Source organism: Tenrec ecaudatus, chromosome 16 (genome assembly GCF_050624435.1).
Source record: "Tenrec ecaudatus isolate mTenEca1 chromosome 16, mTenEca1.hap1, whole genome shotgun sequence".
Lineage (NCBI taxonomy): Eukaryota > Metazoa > Chordata > Mammalia > Afrosoricida > Tenrecidae > Tenrec > Tenrec ecaudatus.
The window spans coordinates 87,792,916-87,819,998 of NC_134545.1; the positions used below are offsets into that span (position 1 = coordinate 87,792,916).

At 39.0% G+C, this 27,083-nt stretch overlaps 1 protein-coding gene across 1 annotated transcript in view; it reads right to left on the reverse strand.

The window, feature by feature from the left end:
* Positions 1 to 27,083, reverse strand: part of NT5C2 (5'-nucleotidase, cytosolic II) — a 106,698-nt gene that overhangs the window by 72,424 nt on the left and 7,191 nt on the right. Inside the window, exon 2 of the mRNA XM_075534987.1 lies at positions 15,448 to 15,572. Coding sequence (XP_075391102.1) covers positions 15,448 to 15,548 — 101 coding nt within the window. The 5' untranslated portion in view covers positions 15,549 to 15,572. The remainder of the gene's footprint in view (positions 1 to 15,447; positions 15,573 to 27,083) is intronic.

Genomic DNA, 27,083 nt, shown 5'->3' on the forward strand with positions numbered 1-27,083 from the left:
AGTGGCCGGGTATTCTTTCAGCTGCTAGGTTTTTTGTTGTTGCATTAAACCATAAATGGATTTATATCTCATCAACTTCTTAATGATATTTATAACTTTCAGTTTTTGAATATAAAATGTCTCACATTATGAGACAATACTTTGCAATGTATGCGGAACATTATTTTATGAACTATAATCTTCATGAAATTATAAACTTCTTGTAAAAATAATCAACATAATCCATATTACTTTGAAAAACAGTAAAAAATACAGTATATCAAACAAAAAATATATTCTGTGTTCCCCAGCGTTCATTTGTTATGTTCTTTGTCATGCAATGTACTATTGTTACTACACTCTACAACTATACTAGACAACCACATTGAGAAACAAAGACAGTATGCAGACACATCCCTGAAACACTGGGCAAAAATTTTGTCCTAGCCCTTTGGTTTGATTAGATGTGGAGACCTTATCCTAAACAGTTACAATTATTTCATATATTGTAATTAGCATAGGACCTATAAACAAAGGTTACTAGTACTTTTTTAATGTATGGTACTTTGTATAACATTTTTCTCTGTGAAGTGGTACCTTGAAAATTTTGCACGTATACCTGGTTTCACTTCTTTTTCCATGGGCAGCGCAAACTCTACAGGCTCTGGTAGGAAATTTTTTTTCTATTGCTTGAAATGAACACAGGTTCGTGCTGCTTCACGAGTTATCTCGTAATCCGTCCATAACAGATGACGCGCGAAACACGGGGTAAACTCAGGATCTGTTCGCAATATGTTAATACAATCGCCTAAATAAACTGGAGTCATGCATATCCCAGGGACAAGCAGATGGATTATGGACCCCCACTGACTGTAGCCCCAACCCAAGAGGTTAGTTCTCATAACATGGCCCTGCTCAATACTCGCCTTTATGAAATGATCACTGAAGGTAAGGGTGCTCCAGCAAAGTGTGGTGAAGAGAGCAGACGGTGCCCAGAATGATGTCAGGGCTCTTAAAGCTTGTCTTCAAACAAGCAGCCCTCTACGCGAGGAGGAGTCAATTAAGGCCACATGGAAGAAACACACTAGCTTGTGTGATCCAAAGAAGACAATAACAAATTCAAACATGACAAAAGAAAAATTATCACAGCCCAAGTAAGAGTATTTCTTGCTTGTTTTGTGACCAAAAACCCCTAATAAAATGGGGGGGGAAAAAAGAAAGAAAGCTGATGGTGCCCAGCTATCAAAAGAAAAAAAAATTCCTTCCCTGGCCTTTTAAATATTCACGGTGGTCTTTCTTTCTTACCCACTATTTTGATTTTTATCTCTGTATTATTATTATTATTTTATCCTTACCACTTTATTGTTTTCGGTTTCTGTTGAGTTTTCCAGTTTTTGAAACACAGGAATAGAGCAGCAAGATAAGAACTGATGCAAGTGTTTATAGTAGAGGTCGGGGTGGGGTGGGAGACGGGAGGGTGATAGAGTTGGGGGAGCAAACAATGTATGTGGAAGGGGGGAGGGAGCACTCTCCATAGCTAATGGTGATTACACACTTATTTTAAAAATGGTTTAGCCATGGGGGCGGTGTGTGTGTGTGTGTGTGTGTGTGTGTGTGTGTGTGTGTGTGTGTGTGTGTGTGTGAGAGAGAGAGAGAGAGAGAGAGAGAGAGAGAGAGAGAGAGAGAGAATGTTCTAAAATTGATTGTGGTAATAATGGTACAACTCTTCTTGACGTGATTAGAATATTGAATTGTGTCAGAGGTGGATTAAGTGCCAATAAAACTGTCTAAAATTTTTTAAATTAATACTCCTTTGTACTCTTTAAACAGTTTCTTCTAAATATCACAAATGGGGAAACTGACATTAATATAATTTATCAATTTTACTCAGATAACACCAGTTTTACACGTGTGTTTCTTGGATGGTTGTGTGTGCGTATGTAGAATCATAAAGCTAACACCACAGTCAGGATAAAAAGCAATTCCATCACTACATAGATCTCTACAGCCATACCAGTCTCCCGTTAGTCACTCCAGTTCCTACCCTGGGAAACCATTCATCTGTTATCAATGCCCTAATTTTGTCTTTTCAAAAATGAAATCATACAGAATATGTAACCTTTAAGGATTTTTTAAGGTGAGCTAGACAGAGCTGTATTATTATTTTAATTAATCATGTTATTGGGAGGCTCTTACAAATCTTACAACAATCCATCATTCAATAGTATTAAGCACCCTTGTATATATGTTGCCATCAACATTTCCAAAACAATTTCTATGGGATTTTTTTTAACTCCACATAATTTCCTTGAGTTCCATCCAAGTTGCTGAGCATATCAATACCAGCCTATCATTCTTCTTTATTGCTGAACAGCATTCAATGGATAGAATATCTTGAGAAATAATAGGTAAGAGGATAATCTGCACAGTCCCTGAATCCTCACCTATCATTCCTTAGCAAAGTGAAACCCCAATAAAGACATCGGACTGGCACATTGACACCGTTCTGATACGTCTACGCTTATGCTTCATATGTTGCACATTCTTTAAGGAACATGACTCGTGTTCCTGAGGACCTGTGTTTTCTTTTTTGCCAATCACTTTATTGGGGGCTCTTACAGCAATTTTTATTTACTTTTTTTTCTTACAACTCTTATAACAATCTATACATCCACTGTGTAAGCACATTTGTACATATGTTGCCATCATCCTTTTCAAAAGAGGACCTGTATTTTCTACACGATTTTAAACTTAAAAAATAGCTATTGACTTTGTTCATCAAGACTTTATCAAGAAAGTGAAAAACAACCTATAGATTAGGGAAAATTTTTTCAAGAATCAAATATACAGTACGAGTCTGATACATTTACTCTCACACACCCATATATACATTTAAAGTCTTCAATTTAACAATAAAAAGACAAAGAATTCAATTGAAAATGGACAAAGGATTTAGCAGATATTTCACCAAAGAGGATATTGGCTGGGGATCTGGCCATGGTCAACAAGCCCATGAAAAATGTTTAACCTCCTTAGTCATTAAAAAAAGCACTGCCATTGGGTCAATTCTGACTCAGTGAATCTACAGGCTGAACGAGTAGAACTGCCCACAGGCTCTTCAAGGCTGTAACCTTTATAGATGTAGACTTCCACACTTTTCCCTGTACCAGTCAACCACTAGAGGGTTCAAACCACTTTTTTGTTAGCAATTGAGCACTAACCCACCATGCCACCAAACTTCCATTGTTATTAGAAAAATGTAAATCAAACTACAGTGAGTAAACACTTCCCACCCACCCCCCATTACAATGGCAATGATTTTTTTAAAGGAAAATAACAGGTGTTGACAAGATTGTGGGAAAATGGAAAGCCTTAACAATTGCTGGTGTCAATGTAAAATGTTCATAGTGGTAAACAGTTTAGTTGTTCCTCAAAAATTTGGACATAGTGCAAATAGAACATATGATCCAGCAATCCCAAACCGAGAAAAGGAGAATGGAGGAATGTAAGCAGACATTTATACACCTATGTTCACTGCAGCACTTTCTATGAGACAAATGGAAAAAAAACTGAAATGTCCATCAACAAATGAGTGAATAAACAAAATGGGGTAATATGTGCACATAAAGAGAAATAAAGTCCTGATACATAACTACAGCATGAATGACCCTACAAAGCATTATACTGAATGAAATAGGATACAGGACAAATACTATAGGATCTCATTTATACAGAACAAGCACATACACAGAAACTTAAGCTAATTAGTGGTCAAGAGGAAGAAAGGAGTAATTTTTCTTTAGAGGTTGTTGAATTACGTTCAAGTTGTGTTAGCAATGGTAAAATAATTTGGAAAGCATATTAACTTGAAGAATGTAATCATTATCACTATAGATAATGAACTGCGAATATTTTAAATACCACAATAGAAAACAAACACCATGGGAATTTTAACAACTTTTCTGAGGGTTTGTTCACATACTAAAATAACAGGTTAATCGGTTTGAGTGATGATACAACTAAAAAGCTGAATGGTATTCATGTGACATCCCAAAGCACTTAAATGCAGAAAATATTAAAGTTAACTAATCTGGCTATTCTTCATATATAATTTGGCCCCACTATTAACTTAAGGTTTAAAAAAACATAAACATTTCTAACTCTAGTGTGCCAGCTACAGGTATTTAAAAATATATATAAAATAATGTAGGTATATAAATTCCGTTTTCTTCATACGTAAGAATAATGAATCTACTGATTTGAGACGAGGTTATTATTTAATAGGTTTACATAAAGGTTGGTATGGCATTGGAGACCTAAATTCCAATTTAAAAATTAATTTGAGACACACACAGAACTAAATACAAAGCGATTATAATTTTTTCATAACTGGACAAAAGACAGCTTAACAAAATATTCACAAGCCAGTTACATATCAAAATTCTGTTCAACATGTTATTACTGCTAAATTCACAAGCTGTATTCATAAAGAGAAAGCCAATAGTTGTATTATAATCATCCAAACTTGAAAATGGTAAAACCAAATACCTGGTTTCAGCAGCCTCAGCACAGTCAACAGGGAGAAGAGATAAAAAATCTAATTGTTCCATTTTTGGATTTGGCTATTAACAAATTTATATCTATACTGATCACTATCCGATCCTAGGTGTTAAACAAGTATCCTCATAGAGAGTAACTTCTAGCCTGTTTCCTTCAAGCCACTAAGACACCTGCATAGCTCAGCCCATTTCCTGACCAATCAGCTAGGCATCTTCCAAGGAAGAGTTTGACATGATGATTATTCTCAACCCAGACAGCTCAACAACCACAATAAGGAAATAGAGGAGGAACAAGAGTCATACATTCTGAAGACCAGTTTCTAAATAATGACACAGAGCCTGAATTTCCATATTAGAATTTAGGAGACTAGCATTAAGCAAGAAAAAAGCTGGGTGCTAAAATGTTTATTTATTAAGCAAGACTAGTCTCTTTGAAAAGGGCATTCTAAAGCATCGCATATGTATAGTTTATGGTAAATGATAAACAGTAAGTTACCAACTCAAATAAATGTCATTAATTAAAAACCCTGGAACGAAGAGGGAAGGAGAGGGAGTAGAACACGTCCCGGCCCACCAAACTTTGAGAACAGTATTTCTGCTCAGAGCAGCCAATGAAGACAGAGGACAATAGGTCTGGTCCCACCATGAGACCTGATGGCCCTCACTGACCCATAGCACTAGGAGGCACATGAATTATGCCCGATCTGACCCCACCACACCAGGTTGAAATGCTAAGGACGTACAACAGAGCAGCAAGGGGAGCAATGAAGTCCCTCGGTAATACCAAAAATTGACTTTGGAGCCAGGAACTAGCATACCCTTAGACTTGACCAGAAAACATTCCCAAAGGTCAACAAACAGACCTTAAACTATTTTTTAAATCGTTTTATTAGGAGCTCATACAACTCTTATCACAATCCATACATACATCAATTGTGTAAAGTACATCTGTACATTCATTGCCCTTATCATTCTCAAAACATTTGCTCTCCATTTAAGCGCTTGGCATCAGGTTCTCATTTTTCCCCTCCCTCCCCGCTCCCCCCTCCCTTATGAGCCCTTGATAATTTATAAATTATTTTATCATATCTTGCCCTGTCCGACGTCTTCCTTCACCCACTTTTCTATTGTCCGTCCCCCAGGGAGGAGGTCACATGTAGATCTTTGTAATTGGTTCCCTCTTTCCAACCCACTCTCCCTCTACCCTCCCAGTATCGCCACTCACACTGCTAGTCCTGAATGTATCATCCACCCTGGATTCCCTGTGTTTCCAGTTCCTATCTGTACCAGTGTACATCCTCTGGTGTAGGCAGACTTGCAAGGTAGAAATCGGATGATAGTGGGGTGGGGGGGAGAGGGAAGCATTTAAGAACTAGAGGAAAGTTGTATTTTTCATTATTGCTACATCACACCTTGACTGGCTCATCTCCTCCCCTAGACCCCTCTGCAAGGGGATCTCCAGTAGCCAACAAATGGGCTTTGGGTCTCCACTCTGCAATCCACCCCCTCATTCACTATAGTAAGATTTTTTTGTTCTGATGATATCTTATACCTGATCCCTTCGATACCTGGTGATCACACAGGCTGGTGTACATCTTCCATGTTGGCTTTGTTGCTTCTGAGCTAGATGGCTGCTTGTTTAACCTCAAGCCTTTAAGACCCCAGACGCTATCTCTTTTGATAGCCGGGTGGGCACCATCAGCTTCTTCACCACATTTGCTTGTTCACCTGCTTTGTCTTCAGCGTTTGTGTCAGGAAGGTGAGCATCAAAGAATGCCAATTTAATAGAAGTATTCTTGCATTGAGGGAGTACTTGAGTGGAGGCCCAATGTCCTTTTGCAACCTTAATACTAAACCTATAAATATAGGCACATAGATCTATTTCCCCATCCTCATATATAAATATATTTGCATCCGTACATGTCTTTATCTAGACCTCTATAAATGCCCTTTGCCTCCCAGCTCTTTCCTATATTTCCCTTGACTTTCCTCCTGCCCAACTATCATGCTCAGTCCCCACCTAGGTTTCAGCAATACCTCTTCATTACATTACCCTTGATCATGCCCTACCAGGCCTCCCACACCCACCTCACCACCAATTTGGATCACTTGTTCCCTTGTCCCTGGGTTTGTTAATACCACTTCCTGTCCCCCCAACACCCCCATCCCATGTCCCCTCGGAACTGTCGGTCCCATTGTTTTCTCCTCCAGATAGTTCATCCAGCCTATCTTACTTAGACAGACCTGCAGAGTTAATAACATGCACAAAAACAAGACAGAGCAAAACCAAGTAACAACAGACAACAAAACAACAACAAACCACTGGCAAAAAACAAAACACAACCAGAAAAGCTTGTAGTTAGTTCAAGGATTATTTGTTGACCTTTCGTAGTGTTTTCTAGTCCAGTCTGTTGGGGTACCACGCCCTGGTCCCAAAGTCCACCTTCAGCATTCCCTGGGACCCTTGCAAATCTTAAACTATAGGCGTTTTTTGGGGGGGGGTGTCATTGTTTTGTTTTGTTTTTTTCTTTTGTTGTCTTGTTCTGTCATGTTTTTGTGCTTATAATTGTCTCTGCATGTCTATCTAAATAAGACAGGCGGGATAAACAATCCAGAGGAGAAAACAACAACAGGACTGGTGGTTGAGGTAGGGAACCACAATAGAGGGAGAGATGGGGAAAGGAAATGGGTGTTAATAAACCCAGAGACAAGGGAACAACACGTGATCCAAAATCAATGTCAATCAATGGCAAGGAGGGTAGTAGGAGGCCTGGTAAGGCTTGCTTAAGGGTAATGTAACCCAACATGATAGTGGGACAAGATGAAAGTAAAAAGAAATAGAGGACAGAACTAGGAGGCAAAGGGCATTTATACAGGTATAAATACAAGCATGTACACATGTAGATATATTTATATTTGGGGATGGGGAAATCGAACCTTGTGCACAGATTTATAGGTTTAGTACTAAGACAGCAGATGGACATTGGGCCTCTACTCAAAGACTCCCTCAATACAAGAACACTTTGTTTTATTAAACTGGCATTCCATGATGCTCACCTTCCCTACACAATCGCTGAAGACAAAGTGGGTGCATAAGCAAATGTGGTGAAGAAAGCTGATGGTGCCCACCCGGCTATAAAAAGATATAGCATCTGAGAATGATGATAGCAACAAATGTACAAATATGCTTGACAGGATGGATGGATTGTGATAAGTTGTATGAGCCCCCAATAAAATGATTTAAAAAAAGATAGAGCGTCTGGTATCTTAAATGCTTGAAGATAAGCAATCAGCCATCTAGCTGAGAAGCAACAAAGTCCACATGGAAGGAGCACACCAGCCTGTGTGATCACAAGGTGTTGATAGGATCAGGTATCAGGCATCAAAGAACAAAAAAATTCCTATCACTGTGAATGAGGGGAGTGGGGAGCAGAGACCCAAAGCCCATCTGTAGACAATTGGACCTCCCCTCACAGAAAGGTCACAAGGAAGAGAAGAGTGTAGTATACCACCAATAAAATATACAACTTTCTCTAGTTCTTTAATGGTTCCTCCTAACTCCCCACTATCAAGACCCAATTCTACCTTGCAAATCCGGCTCAACCAGAGCATGTACATGGGTATAGATGGAGATCTGTAAACACAGGGAATCCAAGACAGATAAACCCCTCAGGACCAATAATGGGAGTAGCCATACCAGTAGGGTAAGGGGAAGACGGCAGGAGAAAAGGAAAACCAATTGCAATGATCTACATGTAACCCTCTCCCTGGGAGACAGACAACAGAAAAGTGGGTGAAGGGAGACATCAGTCAGTTTGAGACATGAAAAAACAACAACTAATAATTTGTAAATTGTCAAGGGTTCATGAGGGAGGAAAGAAGAGTGGGGTGGGGAAGGAAAAAATGGGGAGTTGATACCAAGGATTCAAGTATGTGTTAGTCTGCGTACATCAGAGAAACAAATCCACAGAAACTCCATATGTACAAGAGAGCTTTATACATAAAAGCACGCATCAAGAAAACATCCCAAACCAGTGCTGCCCAAGCCCACAAGTCCAACATTACCCATATGTCCGACACCAATCCACAAAGTCCTCCTCCATCTCACAAAACACACACTATGATGCTGACTGCAGGAGGAAAGCCGAATCAGTGAATGTGTAAGCATCTCAGCACTGGCAGGGGTCTCCACATGTCTGCTCCAACACCCAGGGCTGCATCAGGGTAGGTCCATGTGGTTTCTCCTTGGGGATGTCTTGCAGGAAGTGAGCCTTGCCAGCTGAAGCAGGGAACTGGCCAAGGCAACTGCACCCTGGTCTGACTATTACAAAGCAAGAGACCTGAGAACTAGAAAGTCAAGGCTCACTGAGCCATTTATCCCTACACCTTTTAATTAACCCCACATGTGTTTCTCAGGCAGGTTGGCACAATAAACTACCACAAAGTAAAAAGAAAATGTTTTGAAATGATGGCAACATACGTACAAATGTGCTTGACACAATGGATAGATATATGGATTGTGATAAGAGCTGTACAATCCCCCAATAAGGTGATTAAAAATTTTTTTAACCCCTTGTAGAATTGTAAAGTGGCACAGTCACCATGGAAAACAATTCCTCAAAAAGCTAAAATGAACAATCACAGAATGACCTACCAATTCCACTCCTGGAGAAAAACCCAAAAAGATTCCAAAGCAGAGACTCAAACAGATACTTATACACAAATGTTCGGTACAGCACTATTCATAACAGCTAAAAAGTGGAAACCTCAGTGTCCAATAATAGAAAGGATAAACAAAATGTGGTATATATATCCAATGGAGTATTAAGTCAGATGATGAAGGACAGAGTGTCCCCTTCAGTATTTAGTCCCTGTTACATGAATTATTTACAAGAAGCAAATGCCTAGAGACCAAAGTGTATTAGTGGTTACCAGGGGCAGGGAGGAAATGAACATGGGAGTGACTACTTAAGTGGGCACTGAGTTTCTGTTAAAGGTAGGAAAGTTTTGGAAATAGATAGCCAAGATAGTTCTACAACATGGCAAATGTAAATGTCATGAAATTGTACATAAAAAATTACTGAAAAGGAAAATGATATTATATATACACACACACACTTTACCACCAAAGAAAACCTTAAAACTGAATATAATGCTGATTTCTTCAAACTAGTTCCCATTTACTTAAAAGATTCAAACACATGTGAGTTTAATGACTCAAATTTTACATTAAAAAATTATTTTAAGAATACCTAAAGATTCAAACCCTTGAAAATAATGCTTCTACTGTTTCTGACTTCGGTCTACTAAGTGAAGAATGCAGGGGGTGAGTCAATCTTCCAGGAACTATCACTCCAGGTGAGTCCGTGTGGGAGACCAGCACTGAGGGAAACATGCCCAAGACTGCATTCCGTGACTTACAACAGAATCTGGAAAGCTAAATTAGAGGTAAGGTCCAAGCAGATTATCCTGCTTTAAATGTCTTTCCCCAGATTCTTTTAAAGTGGCACAGGGTTGATTCTGTCTCCCTGTAGACTAGAGACAGATGTCCCTGATTATCTCCTGCCACTGCTCAGCCTGTCCCCCCAAAGCAGGTATTGCCATTTCCTTACCTGTGAGCTTAGGGGCTTTACTGTGATTACCACCCACTTTGTGACATATGTAACTCCTGAATATGCATGACTAATGGCTACTTATAAAAGCCCCCAAAATAAAGATGCTTCTCCCCTCCAGTTCTCATTCCCTCTCCCTCATTCCATGTTCCTCCTCCTCTTCCTCCTCTCTTCTCCCATCCCCAAGTGGACCACCAAGCATGGCTGAGGTGAGCATGCGACCATGAAATGTGTCTGACTCCTTTATTTTACTCTTTTATTTCTCTTATTATCTCTTATTATCTTATTATTTCTCTTATTATTTACTGTAATTTTTAAAATAATCTTTACATATAGCTATACAATTGTGCCTATCGGACCCATGATTATTTGCTAGGGGCTGGCTCCCCTGACAAGTTAGAAGTGCTTTCAGACTATGATACATTAAATAAAATTAGGACATTTGATGTTTATTAGATGCTATCTTTTCACTACATAATTCTAGCCCTTGTTTCCTCTCTTAAAAATGTTAAGTGCTAACCAAATGTGTGGGGGTTTTTTTCACCCACCCTTCTGCTGTCCATTCCCCAGGAAGGAGGTTATATGTAGATCCTTGCAATTGACTCCCCCTTTCTACCCCACCTTCGCTCCACCCTCCCGGTATCACCACTCTCACCACTGGTCCTGAGGGGTTCATCTGTCCTAGATTCCCTGTTTCCAGTTCCTATCTGTACCAGTGTACATCCTCCGGTCCAGCCAGATTTGTAAAGTAAGAATTAGGATCATGATAGTGAGGGAGAGGAAGCATTTAAGAACCAGAGGGAAGTTGTATGCCTCATTGTCGCCACTGCACCCTGACTGGCTCGTCTCCTCCCGGGACCCTTCTGTGAGGGGATGTCCAGTTGCCCACAGATGAGCTTTGGGTTCCCAATCTGCACTCCCCCTCATTCATGATATGATTTTTTTGTTCCTTGATGCCTGATACTTGATCCCTTTGACACCTCATGATCACACAGGCTGGTGTGCTTCTTCCATGTGGGATGTGTTGCTTCTGAGTTAGATGGCCGCTTATTTACCTTCAAGCCTTTAAGACCCCAGACGCTATCTTTTGATAGCGAGGCACCATCAGCTATCTTTACCACATTTGCTTATGCATCCATTTGTCTTCAGCGATTGTGTCCAGAAGGTGAGCATCATGGAATGCCAGTTTAGGAGAACAGTGTTCCTGCATTGAGGGAGTACTTGAGTGGAGACCCAATGTCCATCTGGTACCTTAACACTAAACCTATAAACATATGCACATAGATCTATTTCCTCATTATCATAAATAAGTAATTTACATATGTACATACTTCATCTAGACCTCAATAAATGCTCTTCACCTCCTAGTCCTTTCCTCTATTTCCTTTTACTTTCAACTTGTCTCACTATCATGCTCAGCCTCGATTTGGATTTCAGCATTTCCTCTCAGTTACCCTTGCTCAAGCCCTACAGGCCTCTTACACCCTCCTTGCCACCGATTTTGAATCACTTGTTGTTCCCTTGTCCCTGAACTTGTTAACAACACTTCCATTCCCAAAATGTTTTTTAATAACAAAAACTAAACAAAGAATTGAACTTAAAAATGATAAAAATTACAGCTAAGAGTTGGTGGTTCAGTAGTTAGAATTCTCACCTTCTATGTGAGAGAAAGATTAAGTAGTTTCTACTCTCATGAACAGCTAGTCTTGGAAACAGGGGCAGTTCTAGTCTGTCCTATGGGGCCCCTGTAAGTCAGAATTGACTCAATGGAAATAAGTGTATTTTTTAGATGTGGGAGACTTGGGTTCAATTCCTGGTAAATGTGCCTCACACGGTGCTCTCACTTCTGGCAATGATTTATGCTGCTATGATACTGAGCAGGTTAAGCAGAATTTACAGACTAAGACTAAGAATAAAGGCCTGATAATCTACCCTCAACATTTAGCCAGTGAGACCACTATACAATGGTCCAATTCACAACTGATTATGGGGATGGCACAAGATTGCACATTATTTTCCATTATGGGTAGGGGCACCAGAACTTGGGGCCAATTCAACAGCAGTTAACAAAACAGCATATATAGAATAGTTTCTTCAAAATATATATGTCATGTGTTTAATTTGTGTAAACACTGTTTTAAATTCTATTCCACATGCTATATTTAGTAACATGTCGTACACCTAGTAGAGCAGCAGTTCTCAACTTATGGGTCACGACCCCTTTGGAGGTCAAATGACCCTTTCACAGGGGTTGCCCAATTCATAACAGTGGAAAATGACAGTTATGAAATAGCAATGAAAATAATTTTATGATTGGGGGGGAGAGTCATAACAACATGGGGAACTGTATTAAAGGGTCACAGCATTAGCAAAGTTGAGAACCACTGAGGTAGCTAGAGGATCCTCAGCAACCAATGATTGCCTTTGAGGCATTCACACCTTGATGGAAAGCTATAATGTCTTTTAAAGAGCAACGATAGCCTAATATGTAGGAATGCCTCCTTCCAGGAAAACATCACCAGTCTGCTTTATTAACCCACTGTTGATGTATTAACTTTCAAAACAATATTAACTATTTTTTAATGTAAGTACTTAGGACTTGTAGTTTCCTATATAAGTAAATTTAGCCATCTATCCAGTTAAGATTTTAAGAGCATTATCCATTTCTCTTTCCTATAAAGCCAGAGACAGAACATTTATCAGTTGTTACCAACTTTCAGGAATTCCTAAATAACTTTTTTTATCATTTTATTCGGGGCTCATACAACTCTTATCACAATCTATACACTACATCACTTGTGTAAAGCACATTTGTACATTCATTGTCCTCATCATTCTCAAAACATGTGCTCTCCACCTAAGCCCCTGGCATCAGTTCCTCAATTTCCCCTCCCTCCCCACGACCTCCCCCCCAAATAACTTTTTAATGCTACTTATTATTAAGGAGGTGCAGTGCATTAAATGCTGGGCAGCTAACCAAAATGCTAGTGGTTCCAACATACAAAAGGCTTTGGCAAAGAAAGATACGGCAGTCTGTTTCTATAAAGATTTCAGCCTTGGAAACCATAGCAGGGGCCTCAAACATTTCAAACGGGCCAGCTCACTGTCCCTCAGACCCCTTGGAGGGCAGGACTATAGTTTTAAAAAAAAAAAAAAACCTATGAACAAATTCCTATGCACACTGCACATATCTTATTTTGAAGTTAAAAAACAAACGGGGCAAAAGCACCCAGTAGGCCAGGTAAATGTCCTCAACGGGCCACACGTAGCCCGTGGGCCACAGTTTGAGGACGCCTGCCTTATGGAGTAGTTTTTTCTGTCCTATAGGGTTGAGATACAATAAACGAGAGAGAGAGAGAGAGAGAGAGAGAGAGAGTGTGTTTTCAACGAAAGTGCCCTAGAGGCATACTGGGTTAAACATTGGGCTACTAACTGTAAAATCGACAGTTCAAAACCACTAGCAACTCCACTTGGGTGGAAGAGAGAAATGGGCCTAGTACAGACCGATTCTTTCTATTGTATATATATAATGAAAATGTCAATTTCTCATTTCTGCCTAAAAAGAAACAATGCCTACCAATTGAAGTTATCAAAGATTCATATTACTTGAGCCTAAAAAAAAATCAACGCTCATGGGAGCAGCAGTCAAGAGATCAAACAGCACATTGCATGGGGCAAATTTGCTGCAAAAGATTTCTTCAAAGTGTTAAAGTGCTAAGATGTCACTTTGAGGACTAAAGTGCGCCTGGCCCAAGCCATGGCATTTTCAATTGCTTCATATGCATGCAAGTGGCAGACACTGAATCAAGAAGACCTGTGAAGAACTAAGGCACCCGAATTATGGTGTTAGCAAAGAATATTGAAGAGCCCAGGGACTGCCAAAAACAAGCAAGCAAATCAGTCTTGGAGGAAGTACAGCCAGTATGCAACTTGGAAGCAAGGATGGTGAGACTTTGCCTTACATACTTTGAACATTTTATCAGGAGACCAGGTTTGGTAGAGGGTCAGCGAAAAAGAGGAAGAACCTTAAGATGAATTGACACAATGGTTACTACAATGGGCTCAAACATAACAATTTTAAGGATGTTACTGAACCAGAAATGTTTCCTTCTGTGGTGCACAGGGTCACTATGAGTAGGAACTAACTCAAAGGCACCATAAGCAATATAATGTTCACCTCCAACTATCTCAGCTACTTAAGATTTAGGCAGAAGTAGGCATTTAACGGAATCTATTTTAAAAGATTAAGTTAATAAAAACACATTTTAAACTTCGAAAGAAATTTTATAGCATGTTACCCCAAAGTGGGAGATGCTCAAGGGTAGGTGCTGGAAAAATCCAAGAAGACTACAAAAGCAGAAACCTATTCTTTATCCTGGATTATGGACTACAGAACAAAAGTTTTTAATTGCCAGGATGGGGTGCTGAATGTTTTTTTTCTCCTGAAAAGGGGAGGTGATAAGTCAAATAAGTTAGGGAGCATAAGATCTAAATCAGTGGTTCTCAACGTTCCTAATACTGTGACCCTTTAATACAGTTCCTCATGTTGTGGTGACCCCCAACCAGAAAATTATTTTTTGCTGCTACTTCATAACTAATTTTGCTAATGTTATGAATCATAATGTAAATATCTGATATGCAGGATGCATTTTCATTGTTACAAAATGAACATAATTAAAGCATAGTGATTAAACACAAAACAATATGTAATTATATATTGTGAAATATTTCTAATGACAAATAAATGAAATTTTGTCATGAAGCCTGGTGTAGCATGGGTAACACTCATATGTGTGTGTAGCTGCATGTGAGCGGACTCACCTGGGGACAGAGGAGCGGTGTCTCAGTTTCTAAGACCATCAGAAATGTGTTTTCCAATGGTCTTAGGCGACCCCTGTGGAAGGGTCATTCAAACCCCAAAGGGGTCGTGACCCACAGGTTGATAACACATCCAGTTACCCACACTCAATCTAACACGCAATGAAAACACAGTAGCCAATAGGCACAACTTGAAAGTCTGCTTAAAAATTATTTAATTAAGGGGCAAATTTTTTTAGCAGCTGAAGACTTTCTGCTATTGAGGACTTTACAGTAGATAAAAGCAGCGATATCATATAATGATTAATGGTCAGTGGTTACAAGTCTACCCTTTGGATTGGGTTTGAATCACAACATAGCTAAAATGATCCTGGACAAAATACTTCCCTGAACTACAATTAATTTCATCACCTGTAAAATGAAGACAGTAAGTACCACCTTCACAGAGTCATTTGAGGATTACACAGACAAACACTTACCGATGATAGGCTTCTCGCCGATACTTTTTCAGGGCATGCTTATCCATGTTAGCAGGCATATCTGCTGCATTCTGTAACCGGTCACTCCAGGAGGTTGTCATTTTATCTTAAATGTATGCTGAACTCTAGAAAAGAAAAGCATTTAGCTAGCTTAATATTTATATGTGTATAGTGTTAATCAATTTTTAAAAACACTAGGAAAATACAAAGTTTGCAAGCTGCCTGATATAATTGTCCACAAAATATAGTGAATACAGTATACTAAAAATATTACATTTTTAAGCATGTAAATTGAGGGGAAATCACATATGGTAACTTCTATCCAGAGTCATATATATCACTTCCAAATCATTAAGCATGACTACCGATAATTACTGACTTAGCCCTAGGTTCTCAAAAAGGGGCTGAAACCACGCAAGTTTGTGAAAACACAAGTTTGAATGCATGCATCCTCTTCAATTGTCCAACATACTAAGCTCAATTACTTGATAACTGAGCTATAGTAATATATTGTATCCCTATGTCTTTCCATTTTCAACATTATTCTCTCCTCTGGAAGGGAAAAGACTAATAGTTGCGCTTCAGATGACTGCTCATGAGTTTTTAAAACCTGTCACTACTCACAAAAGTAGGAAGAAGATTGTCTTTGTGAATTATACCCATGACCATTAACCTTAGTGTCCCCAGAAACTATAATCATGAGCCCCTAAGCCCAGCAACTCACTGCCTCAATATGCTTGGTTACATCTAAGAAACTTTCATAACTTTGCCCCTCGTATCCTCTACCACATTCCTGGATATAGTTAGCAAAGGAAAATACAAGTATACAAATGCCCTGCCAAATCTCTATGTAGTCAGGTATATATGAGAGGATACCAAAAAAAAGAATTGCACTGGACAGAGTTTTCATAGTACACATTGGCCCCGCTAGGTGAGCATCGCGCAACTCTGAGTTAATGCACTCAGTGGCATTACCTAGGAAGGTTCTTTCTGGTCACAGTGAATTTTTTTCATAAAAGCAGTTGAACTCAAACCTCGCTTTTTGTGATGGCTTAAGATGTAAGAGAACAGTGTGTGACTGTGAAATTATGTTTCTGGCTCGGAAAAAATGCTGCAGAAACTGTTGTGAGGTTGAACACAGCTCACAAGGACAGCGCTGAGGGAGAAACGCAAATGGTTTTCTCGTTTCAAAAGAGGTGAAATGTTGATTGATGACAAACCCCATTCTGGATGTCTGTCAATTTCCCAAATGGATGACATGTTGAGTGATAGTAAATTTGGAGTTCATTCCACCAGAGCAGACTATTAATCAAGCTTTCTATTTAGAGGTTCTGAAAAGATTGTGTAATATTGTGCAAAAAAATGGCCTGATTTGTGTCAGATGGGGCACTGGTTCTGCCATGACGACGATGGACCTGCTCACACAGCCATCTCAGTGCACCAGTTTTGGGCAAAAAACCCAGCATGCTTCTCTTACCCCACACACCTGACCTCACTCCTTGTGACTTCTTTTTGTTTCTGTGAATGCAGAGGGGACATGAAAGGGCAGAAATTTGAGGACGTAGAAGAGGTGAAGAAAAAAATGAAGGAGGTAAAAAAAAAAAATGAGGGAGGTGCTGTCAGCCATTCAAACATGAGTTTGAAAATGTTTCCAAGAATGGAATCGCAGATTTGACAAATGTATTAAGTGTGATAAAGAGTACCTTGAAGGTGATAAGGTTGTTCTGTGAAAAAAAAAATTAAAATACATAGCTTTTGGGGGTAAAAAAACACCCTTGTACATCCCACTCAGCCTATGTTTCTATCCACTTATTGCAAGATTATGTATATAACAATATTTCCCTTGGTAGTTTTTTTTAATCAGTTTATTAGGGGCTTGTACAACTCTTATCACAATCCATTGTGTCAAGCACATTTGTACATTTATTGCCATCATTATTTTCAAAACATTTTCTTTCTACTTGAGCCCTTGGTATCAGCTTCTCATCCGCCCCTTTCACTCCTCCTCCTCGATAATTTCTAATTAGTATTTTTTTTTCATGTCTTACACTGACCAATGTCACTCTTCACCCAATTTTCTGCTGACCATCCCCCCTGGGAGGGGGTTTTATAAAGATATCATTGTGATCAGTTCCTCCTTTCTCCCCCCTCCTTTCCTTTAGTCTGGGTGGCTTTGAACTCTTGCAGACCTCCCAATGCCTTGCTCTGCTTTCATCAGTTTTTGGATAGCTCCCTGTTACTGTATGCTGCCTTTTCCTTCAGCCAAATTAACTTATCTAAACTCTAGCCTTTTGCTAATAATCAGAGAAGTTGAATTATATCAAGATTGGAGGAAGGCTTATTAACAACCTGAGATATGTAAATGACACCACCTTGATGGCTGACAGTGATGATTTGAAGCACCCTTCAGTATGAATTATGACTCAATGTAAAAAAGACACAACTCCTCACAACTGGTAGCATAATAAGTGGAGAAAAGATTGAAGTTGTCAAGGATATTTTCTTGGATCCACAATCAATGCTCATGGAAGTAGTCAAGAGATCAAAAGAGGTGTTGCCTTGGGTTAAATGCTGCACAAGACTTCCTTAGGGTGTTGAAAAGCAAAGATGTTATTTGAGGGACTAAACCATGGTATTTTCCATTGCCTCATATGCATATGAAAGTTGGATATTCAAAAAGAAAGATCAAAGAATGAGTTTAAACTGTAGTCCTGGCAAAGAATAAAGTACCATGGACTGCAAAAAGGACAAACAAATCTATTTTGTAAGAACTATGTCCAGAGTGCTCTTTAGCAGCAAAGAACGTGGAAGGTCATCTTACATACTCTGAACATGTGGTCAGGAGAGACTAGTCACTGGAGAAGGACATCATACTTGGTAAAGTAGGACAGCAAAATAGGAAGGTCAACAAGACTGACCGACACAGTGGCTACAACAATGGGTTCAAGCATAGGAACAACTGTGAGGATGGCACAAGATCGGGCAGTGTGTTGGTGGCATGGTGGTTCGGTGTTGGACTCCCAAACAGTAAGCCAGCAGTTTGAAACCCACGACACTCCTTTAGGAGGAGCAGCAAAAGAAGGTGCTCGACAGGATGGATTGCCACCGTGGCTGCAACAACGGGCTCCAACATAGAAACAATTGTGAGGATGGGACGGGGCGGCGTTTCTATCTGTTGTATATAGGGTTGTTCAGACCAACTGGACAGCACCTAGTAACAAAAGATTTGCAGTCCAGGAAACTCACAGGTGCAGTTCTGCTGTCTCCTAGAGTTTCTGAGTCAGAATCAATTCAATGGCAGTGAGTGAATTTAACCTCTAGCCAGTGCCTTTTTCTCCCTGTCTTGTTCTCCCATCCCTGATAACCATCACAGAACGTATGTTTTAGTGTGCAAACCTTTTCTTGACGCTTAATAGTGGTCTCATGCAATATGTCCTTTTGTGATTGACTAATTTCAGTCAGAATGTTCTGAGGGCTCATCCATGTAATGAGGTGTTTCAGATTCTTTATTCTTTAACACTACATGGTTTTCAATTTGGTGTATCAAAATTTACCTGTCCACTCTCCCACTGGTATTTTAGGTAGCTTTCATCTTTTTGCTATTATGAATCTGATGCATATACCAACTCCTGTCATGGCTCTGTTTCTCTAGGATAGATACTAAATACAAGTTTTGCTGAGACAGAGGAGCCACACCACTTTCCAGTGGTTGCATGATTCTCTCCACACTAGCTCGCATTTGTTTTCTTGGACTGTGCTATTAACGCTAGAATGTGGTGGAGATGTTTTGATTTGCGTCTCTTGACTGGCTAAAGATCTCAAACATTTTTCTTATGTTTGCTGACTGCATGAATGTCTTTAGTGACGTGTGTTATTGTCCCTGCCCATTTTTCAATTGCAGTTGTCTTTTTCTTGTTGAGGTGGTTCTTTCCTGAATTTGTCCCTTGTGTGGCATGTCAGTCAAGGTTTTTTACCTAGTCTGTGGACTCTCTTTTTATCCCTTTAGTGCCTGTAACTGTCTAATTTTTAGGAGGTCCATCGTCTATTTTGTGTCCAGCCGTTTGGTTTTCATGTTTGTTATTGTTAGGTGCAGTTCAGTCATTTTGACTCACAGTGACCCAGGGTACAGCGGAATGAAAAACTGCCTGGTCCTGCGTTACCCTCACAACTGTGCCTGTGCCCACTGTAGCAGCCACTGTGTCCATTCATCTTGGGGAAAGCCGTCTTTTTTGGAGTCCCTCCACTTTACCAATGGACTAGTCTATCCTGATAAATGTCCCAAGTATGTGAAATAAGGTCTAGTCATGCCTGCCTTGAAGGAACATTCTGGCTGTACTTCTTCCAAGACAGATCTGCTTGTGCAAATTTTAGCAGTCCATGGTTTGAACTTTCAATATTCTTCACCAACACCATAGTTCAATTAATTTTCTTCTTCCTCATTAGTATAGTGGTGAGTATCCTTGCCTGTCACATGGGAGACCGGTGTCCAGTTCCCCATCAGGGAAATAGTACTTTCCATGTTTGACCGTGTATTTATGCCTTGTATGAAGGGTCCTTAAGTTTGTCCGTTTTTTCACGATGACCTTCATAGTACGAGGCTTTATATAAGGAGGTCTGGTGGTGCAGTGGTTACAGTTTGGCTGCTAACCAAAGATTGGCAGTTCAAAACCAACAGTGGCTCCAAGGGACAAAGACAGGGCTTTCTACCCCACCCCACCCCCACAGAATTTCAGTCTCAGAAACTCACAGGGGCAATTCTCCTGTAAGGTTGTTATGAATAAACATCATAGGCACAGCTCAATGGGAGGAGTTTGGTTTTTAGAGGGTTTACATTTAGGTCTTTGACCACCTTTTGGAGTTTGTTTTGTAAATGGTGTGAGATGAGTCTTATTTTGCCAGCACCATGTTAGAGACTGTCTCATCCCTGTCTAATGTTTCAGTCCTTTGTCAAAGATCTCTTTGTAAGTGGATACCAAGCAGTTTTGACTACTTTGGCTGTGCAGTAGGGTTTTGAGATCAGAAAGTGAGAAGCCTCCTCTTTTGTTCTTCTGTAGTACTGCTTTGCTTATACAGGGGAAAGTCTCTTGACTTTCTGCATAAAATTGGTGATTAGTTCTTCCAACCCCTTAAAGAATTAATACACCAAATTAGAACCTGGTTCAGAATTTCATTATATCTGTAGATTGGGCAGTCATTGATATTTTCACAATATTAAGTTTTCCTATCCATGAACAGGTATATTCATAATTTATGTAAGTTTCTTATAGTAGTGTTTTATTTGTGTACATGCCTTTTGTTTCTCCGGTTAGATTTATTTCGAAGTAATTCATCTTTTAGGTTTATTTCTAAGTATTTTGATGGTGAGACTTCATTTCAGATATTGTAAATGGTATCGTCTTCCTGATCTCCTTTTCAGAGTTGTTAGCATAAAGCAAATTCAACTAATTTTTGTATGTTGATTTTGTACCGTCACTTTGCTGAATTAGTTCCAACAATGCTCTTGCAGTCTTTAGGATTTTCTACTTATAGGATCTTGTCATTTGCAAATAAAAAGTGTTTTACTTCTTTGCCAGTTTGATTCCCTCTAATTTCCTTCTTGTCTGATAGCTTTGGCAAAGACATCCAGCACAATATTGAGTAAAAGTCATGATAAAAGGACATGCATGTCTGATTCTTAGCACTTCTTAATATTTGGGTTAACAGGTTAAGTGTAGAAGGGGCAAAATCTTTCATTTGATTGTGGTTTTAAAATAGTGGCTTTAATACAGGTGACCACTGTTTCACTGATGCACATTTTCAAGGGAAAGGATATCCACTGCAGATTGCTAACCAAACTTTCCCTACAGTTTGTTACTCTGCTTCCTGTTTGGGGCAGGTGCCTGTAGTTAAGTTTCCGTTCTTTGGGGGAGGATAATGGTAGTGGTAAAGGCCACTGTATATGCTTTGATTCTGAAATTTTTTTTCTTTTTGGGTCTTTTTTTTAATCATTCTATTAGGGACTCATACAGGTCTTATCACAATCCATACCTACATAAATTGTATAAAGCACATCGGTACATTCGCTACCCTCATCATTCTCAAAACATTTACTCTCCACATAAGCCCCTGGCATCAGCTCATTTTTGCCCCTCCCTGCCCGCAACCCCCTCCCTCATGAACCTTTGATAATTTATAAATTATTATTCTGTCATATCTTGCCCTGCCCGATGTCTCCCTTCACCCCCTTTTCTGTTGTCCGTCCCCCAGGGAGGTGGTCACATGTAGATCCCTGGAATCGGTTCCCCCTCTCTACCCCACCCTCCCTGTATCATCACTCTCACCACTGGTCTGGAAGGGATCATCCATTCTGGATTCCCTGTGTTTCCAGTTCCTGTCTGTACCAGTGTACATCCTCTGGTCTAGCCAGATTTGTAAGGTAGAATTGGGATCATGATAGTGGGTGGGGAAGGCGCATTTAAGAACTAGAGGAAAGTTGTATGTTTCATTGACTCTGAAATATTTTTAAGTGTGAAATAACATTTTAAATGCTTTTTTAGTTTATATCAGTTGTTAATCAGTAGATACAACTTGCAGGCTGAATATTTTATACTGGGAACAAATAATTATTCCAATTGTACCCCTACTATAAGAAAGGAATAAAGGCTTTGAGTTTTTATACAGAATTGGTCACTGCTGAACTGGAAAAACTATTAATTCAGACACTGCAAGGATGTGATAAATGAAATGCTTACTTATTTATTGGAACTTTTAGAAATTATCATCCTTAATTATATTGTCACTATGAAGTACACAGTTAAGCACTAATTAGATTGACTTCAAGAAATTCTCCGAGTAGAATTAAAAGTTTCTTATAGCAATGCTGGTGTGACTAGACAAGAGCAAAGGAAAGCTCTGCTCGTACAAGGAATTGTTTGTCAGTAACAGTTTAAGAAAATCGTATTCCTTTACCTGTATTTTTCTGTATGGGCCATAGCAACTAACAACAGTAATAGCCTTCGCGCCCAAGTTAAAATAGGTAAACAGCAGTTAGGACTTTTTTTTTTTTTTAGGATTTATTTTTATAAGACAAAATGCAATGAGATTTATCTCTTGACAAAGGCGCTCTTACAAATCCATTATAAATTTTTATTTCAAATCATGTCAGTAAATCACTTGGGAAAAAGTGAGGAACACTTTATAACACAGTACACAGCAAGAGTCAGGTAAAGTGCTCAGCACATGACTTTCAATGGCTCCACTAATGTAAGTCGACAGAGGTGACAGGGTAATAATGCCAGTAAGTAAATATAAAGTGTTTTTTTTAAATATAAAGTGTTTTACTACTTCATTGGAATGTTTCTCTTGCATCTGAAATGCAAAACTTAGAATGCATGTTTTACACTCAGTCGTTCTCATGCTAAGCTTACTGCTCTCAAATTTTAAAACCAAACCCACTGTCATTGAGTTAACTCCAATTCATACTGACCTGATACAGGGTTTGCAAGGTGGTAAATCTTTAAGGAAGCAGATAACCTCAACTTTCTCCTGAGGGGCTGGTGGGTTTGAACTGCCAACCATGCAGTCAGCAGGTCAATGCCTATCCCATAGCACTACCAAGACTCCTTGTTGTAACTTAATAATTATATATTTCAAGTTGAAGGAATGTTCATTTTCCCCAAAAAATGAACTCTTTAAAACTGTGTTAAGATTGCAAATAATAATTTATAAATTATCAAGGGTTCATGGGGGAGAGGGGGCCGGGAAGGGAAAAAAATGAGCTGATACCAAAGGCTCAAGTAGAAAGAAAATGTTTTGAGGATGATGGCAACAAATGTACAAATGTGCTTCCCACAATGGTTGGATGGATGGATTGTAATAAGAGCTGTATGAACCCCCAATTAAAAAAAACAAGTGTGTTAAGATTGCTTTGAAAGATTCACTTTTTAAAAAATAATTCATGATGAAGTTTTTGTCCATTTTTCAATCTCATCTTCACCAGAGTTCTTAAATCATTTGTCCCAAGTTGTACTATTTTCCTGTCAAAGGCCAGCACTCAGTTTGCATACTAAAGGCAACAGACAGCTGCAGATATCCAGTTTTTTCCTTCATTGTATTTATCATTTCCCGACATATTTGACAGTCTGCATACCGTAAGTCCCTCTTGCTAAAATGTAAGTTTCAGGAAGATAATGCTTTGTTTAATTTGCTGCTACATTCCTACCCCCAACAGATGTGATATACACTCAGTGCTTAAAATACTAGTTAAATGAAGGTCTACTAAGTTAATTTTTCTGTAAGCCTAAAAACGTCCAGCTGCACAAGTTTCTTCTAGAGATCTAACTGAATTTTTGTGAAATCTTACTCTAGGTTTAAAAAAAACCTAAGATTCTTGGCTTAATTCCTGTAATATTTCGCTCACATTTCAACATCAAGCCTTGGAACAAAAGGTTCCTTGTTCTCCAGTGGAAAATAACACAGATGAGAAGAGATCTTGTCAAGAAATGCAGTACCTGTTGCCTTGACAATGTTTTCTCTTCCTCAAGAATCAACATGCTCCTTCTTCTGGTCTGAAACTATAACTAAAAATATAAATTTAACCTGTTCCTAAAGATTGGAAAGCATACAAAAGTAACCCGAATTAAATTGTGCTCTCTGAGCATGCTGCTGATACCGCTCCAATAATTTTTATTTCTGCCATTTCATACAGAAGAATGTTATATATTTGTTCTGTATCAGTGTATTAAGACTGCTAATTGTACATTTTTAAAATATCATACTTCAAACAATATATTCAATGAAACAATAGAATGAAAGCATGTAAAAAATACAGATAGATATATTAAATGATTAGAAGAGTAAAGATGAGGCTTTTTGAGGGAGGGAAAGAGGAGCTGATACCAAGGGTTCAAATAGAAAGAAAAGGTTTTGGAAATGATGGCAGCATATGTACAAATGTGCTTGATACAAATGATGTATGGATTGTTATAAGAGCTTTAATAGCCATCAATCAAGTGGCTTAAATAAACAAATGAAAATGAGGCTTTCCGTTCCTGTAAGATTTACAATCTTGGAAACCCAGAGGGGCAGTTTGACTGTCCTATATGGGGTGTCTCTGAGTTGGAATTGACTCATAGTGTGTTTGATTTAGGTCTTTCAAAAGTATAAAGGTACAAAAAAACCCTAAGCAGTGCTTACTCTCGGTCGACATTTAATACTCTTCCTTTTGTAATCATCCTGAATATTCCTATTGTTAAAAAAAAAACCAGGTGAAATTGTTTTATTTCAAGGGGGAGCAAGGAGGGAGGGGAAAATGAGGAGCTGATGCCAGGGCCTTAGGTGGAGAGCAAATGTTTTGAGAATGATGAGAGTAACGAATGTACAAATGTGCTTTATACAACTGATGTGTGTATGGACTGTGATAAGAGTTGTATGAGCCCCCAGTAAAATGATTCCAAAAAAAACTCTGCTTTATTTCAAAACTTTTACCAAAGTTTATTTCATTCTTTTACCAAAGAGTTCCTGCTGGTTCAACTTGGTTTTTAGTTTTTATCTTTTCTCTTAAAGCCTCGTCTGCAGAATGATGGACTCTTTCATATCCACTGTCCTAACAGGTTTGGACATCTCCGAAGGACTCACCTCAGTTCCCTTTTAACTGTGTTTGGAGAACAGAGAGAAGCATGGAGTGGCACTATTAGGGCTGTGGGGTGGATAAAGATTTCTCGAGGAAATTCTCTCAGAGGCAACCCTTGCTACCTTCAAAGAATAAGCAGGTACATTGTCATGAGATGATGGGGAAAAAATTCTCTGGTACCACTTTTCGGGCCTTTTTTCAATCAATGCAATTTTCAATTTCTTTTGTTAAGATCATTTTATTGGGGCTCTCACAACTATTATTACAATCCATAAATCAATTGCACCAGGCATATTTGCATATATATTGCCATCATTCTTTTCTAGACATTTACTTTTTAAAATCATTTTATTGGGAGCTTGTACAACTCATCACAATCCATACATCCATCCATTGTGTCAAGCACATTCGTACATACACTGCCCTGTCATTCTTAAAACATTCTTTCTACTTGAGCTCGTGACATCAGCTCCTCCCCCTCCCCCATAACCCCTTGGTAGAATATAATTATTTTCACATCTCACACGTACCACTGTCTCCCTTCTCCCATGTTTTCTGTTGTTCTTCCCCTTGGAGAGGGTGGGGTGGGGTTATGTGTGGATCATTGCCGTTGGTTTCCCCTGTCCCCCTTCAATTATCTTAAGACTTCTTCCTAATCAGTCCCCATCATCATCTGTGTTCTTTGAGGAAATTGATCAAGTTTATCCCCCTTCAGTAGATTCCCCCCCCCCCATAAGCTACCATTTCTATTGGATTTTTTATTCCCTTAAGGTAAAAGGGATTGTGTAAACATTAAAATGCTAACCACAGGATGGTGGTTCAAACCCGCCAGGTACTCCGAGAGAGAAAGATGAAGTTGTCTGCTCCCATAGATGTTTAGATGTTTATAAAACCTAGGAAACTTCTTAGAAGAATTGCTATGAATCGAAATTCACTTGATGGCAATACGTTTGGTTTTGCTTTGATAATGAGATTAAAATAAGTGTATTTCTGAGAGAACTTGGCTGTAGCCATTCACTGCTCCCAGAGATAAATTTAAACGCATTTTATTTGGAATAATTCCACATCTTTATGAACTGGAAGTCTAGTAGCAATACTTTACTTAATTTTAAATACATAGGTTTCATGCCTTAATAATGCTAATGTAGCAAAATGCTAGTACCATTTATTGAAAGCGCACTTTCAGGTAAACACCGTTGTTGTTAGGTACTGTGCCGACAAGTCTGTTCTGACTTGCAGCTAACCTACACAAAACAAAACAGAGTGGTCCTGCACCAGCCTCACAAGGCATCGTGTGTTTGAGTCCACTGCTGCCACCACTATGTCAATTAATTTTGTCCAGGGCCTTCCTCTTTCTCACTACCCCTCTTCTTTACCAAACATAACGTCCTTTTCCGGGCACTGATCTTGCCTGTCAACATGTCAAAAGTATAGGAGAGAGTCTCCCTTTCTTTGCCTCTAAAGAGCAGTCTGGTTGTACTTTTTCCAATATACCTATGTTTGGGGTTTTCTTGGTACAATTCATTTTCATGGAAGCAGCAGTCAAAAGAACAAACAATGCACTGCATTGGGTAAATATGACTTGTTTTTAAATGTTGAAAAGTTGTACATTTGTTTAAAATGTTGAAAAGCAAGATGTTAAGTTGCTTCCTAAGTATGTGGACACTGAATAAGGAAAACTGAAGAGTTGATGCATCTGAATTATAGTGCTGACAGAGAATATGGAAAGCATCATATTAAACACTACACCTACTCATTTATCAATTATTGCTTCCAACATTTTGCATTTAATTTTAAGAGTTAAATAAAAATCTACTACTTGATATTTTGTGCATTAACAATGTAGATCTGGTAGTAAATGAAAGCAAAGGTGCCAAGTGAGAGTAACATGGACTATGATGGCTAAGATTATGTGTGAACCTGAATGGGGTATGAGTCTGATGGTATGGCAGTTACGTAATGATGTAAATTAATTTATATATGTGCTGCCAAAGTGAGGGCGATGATGTAATTTGGAAGTTATGTT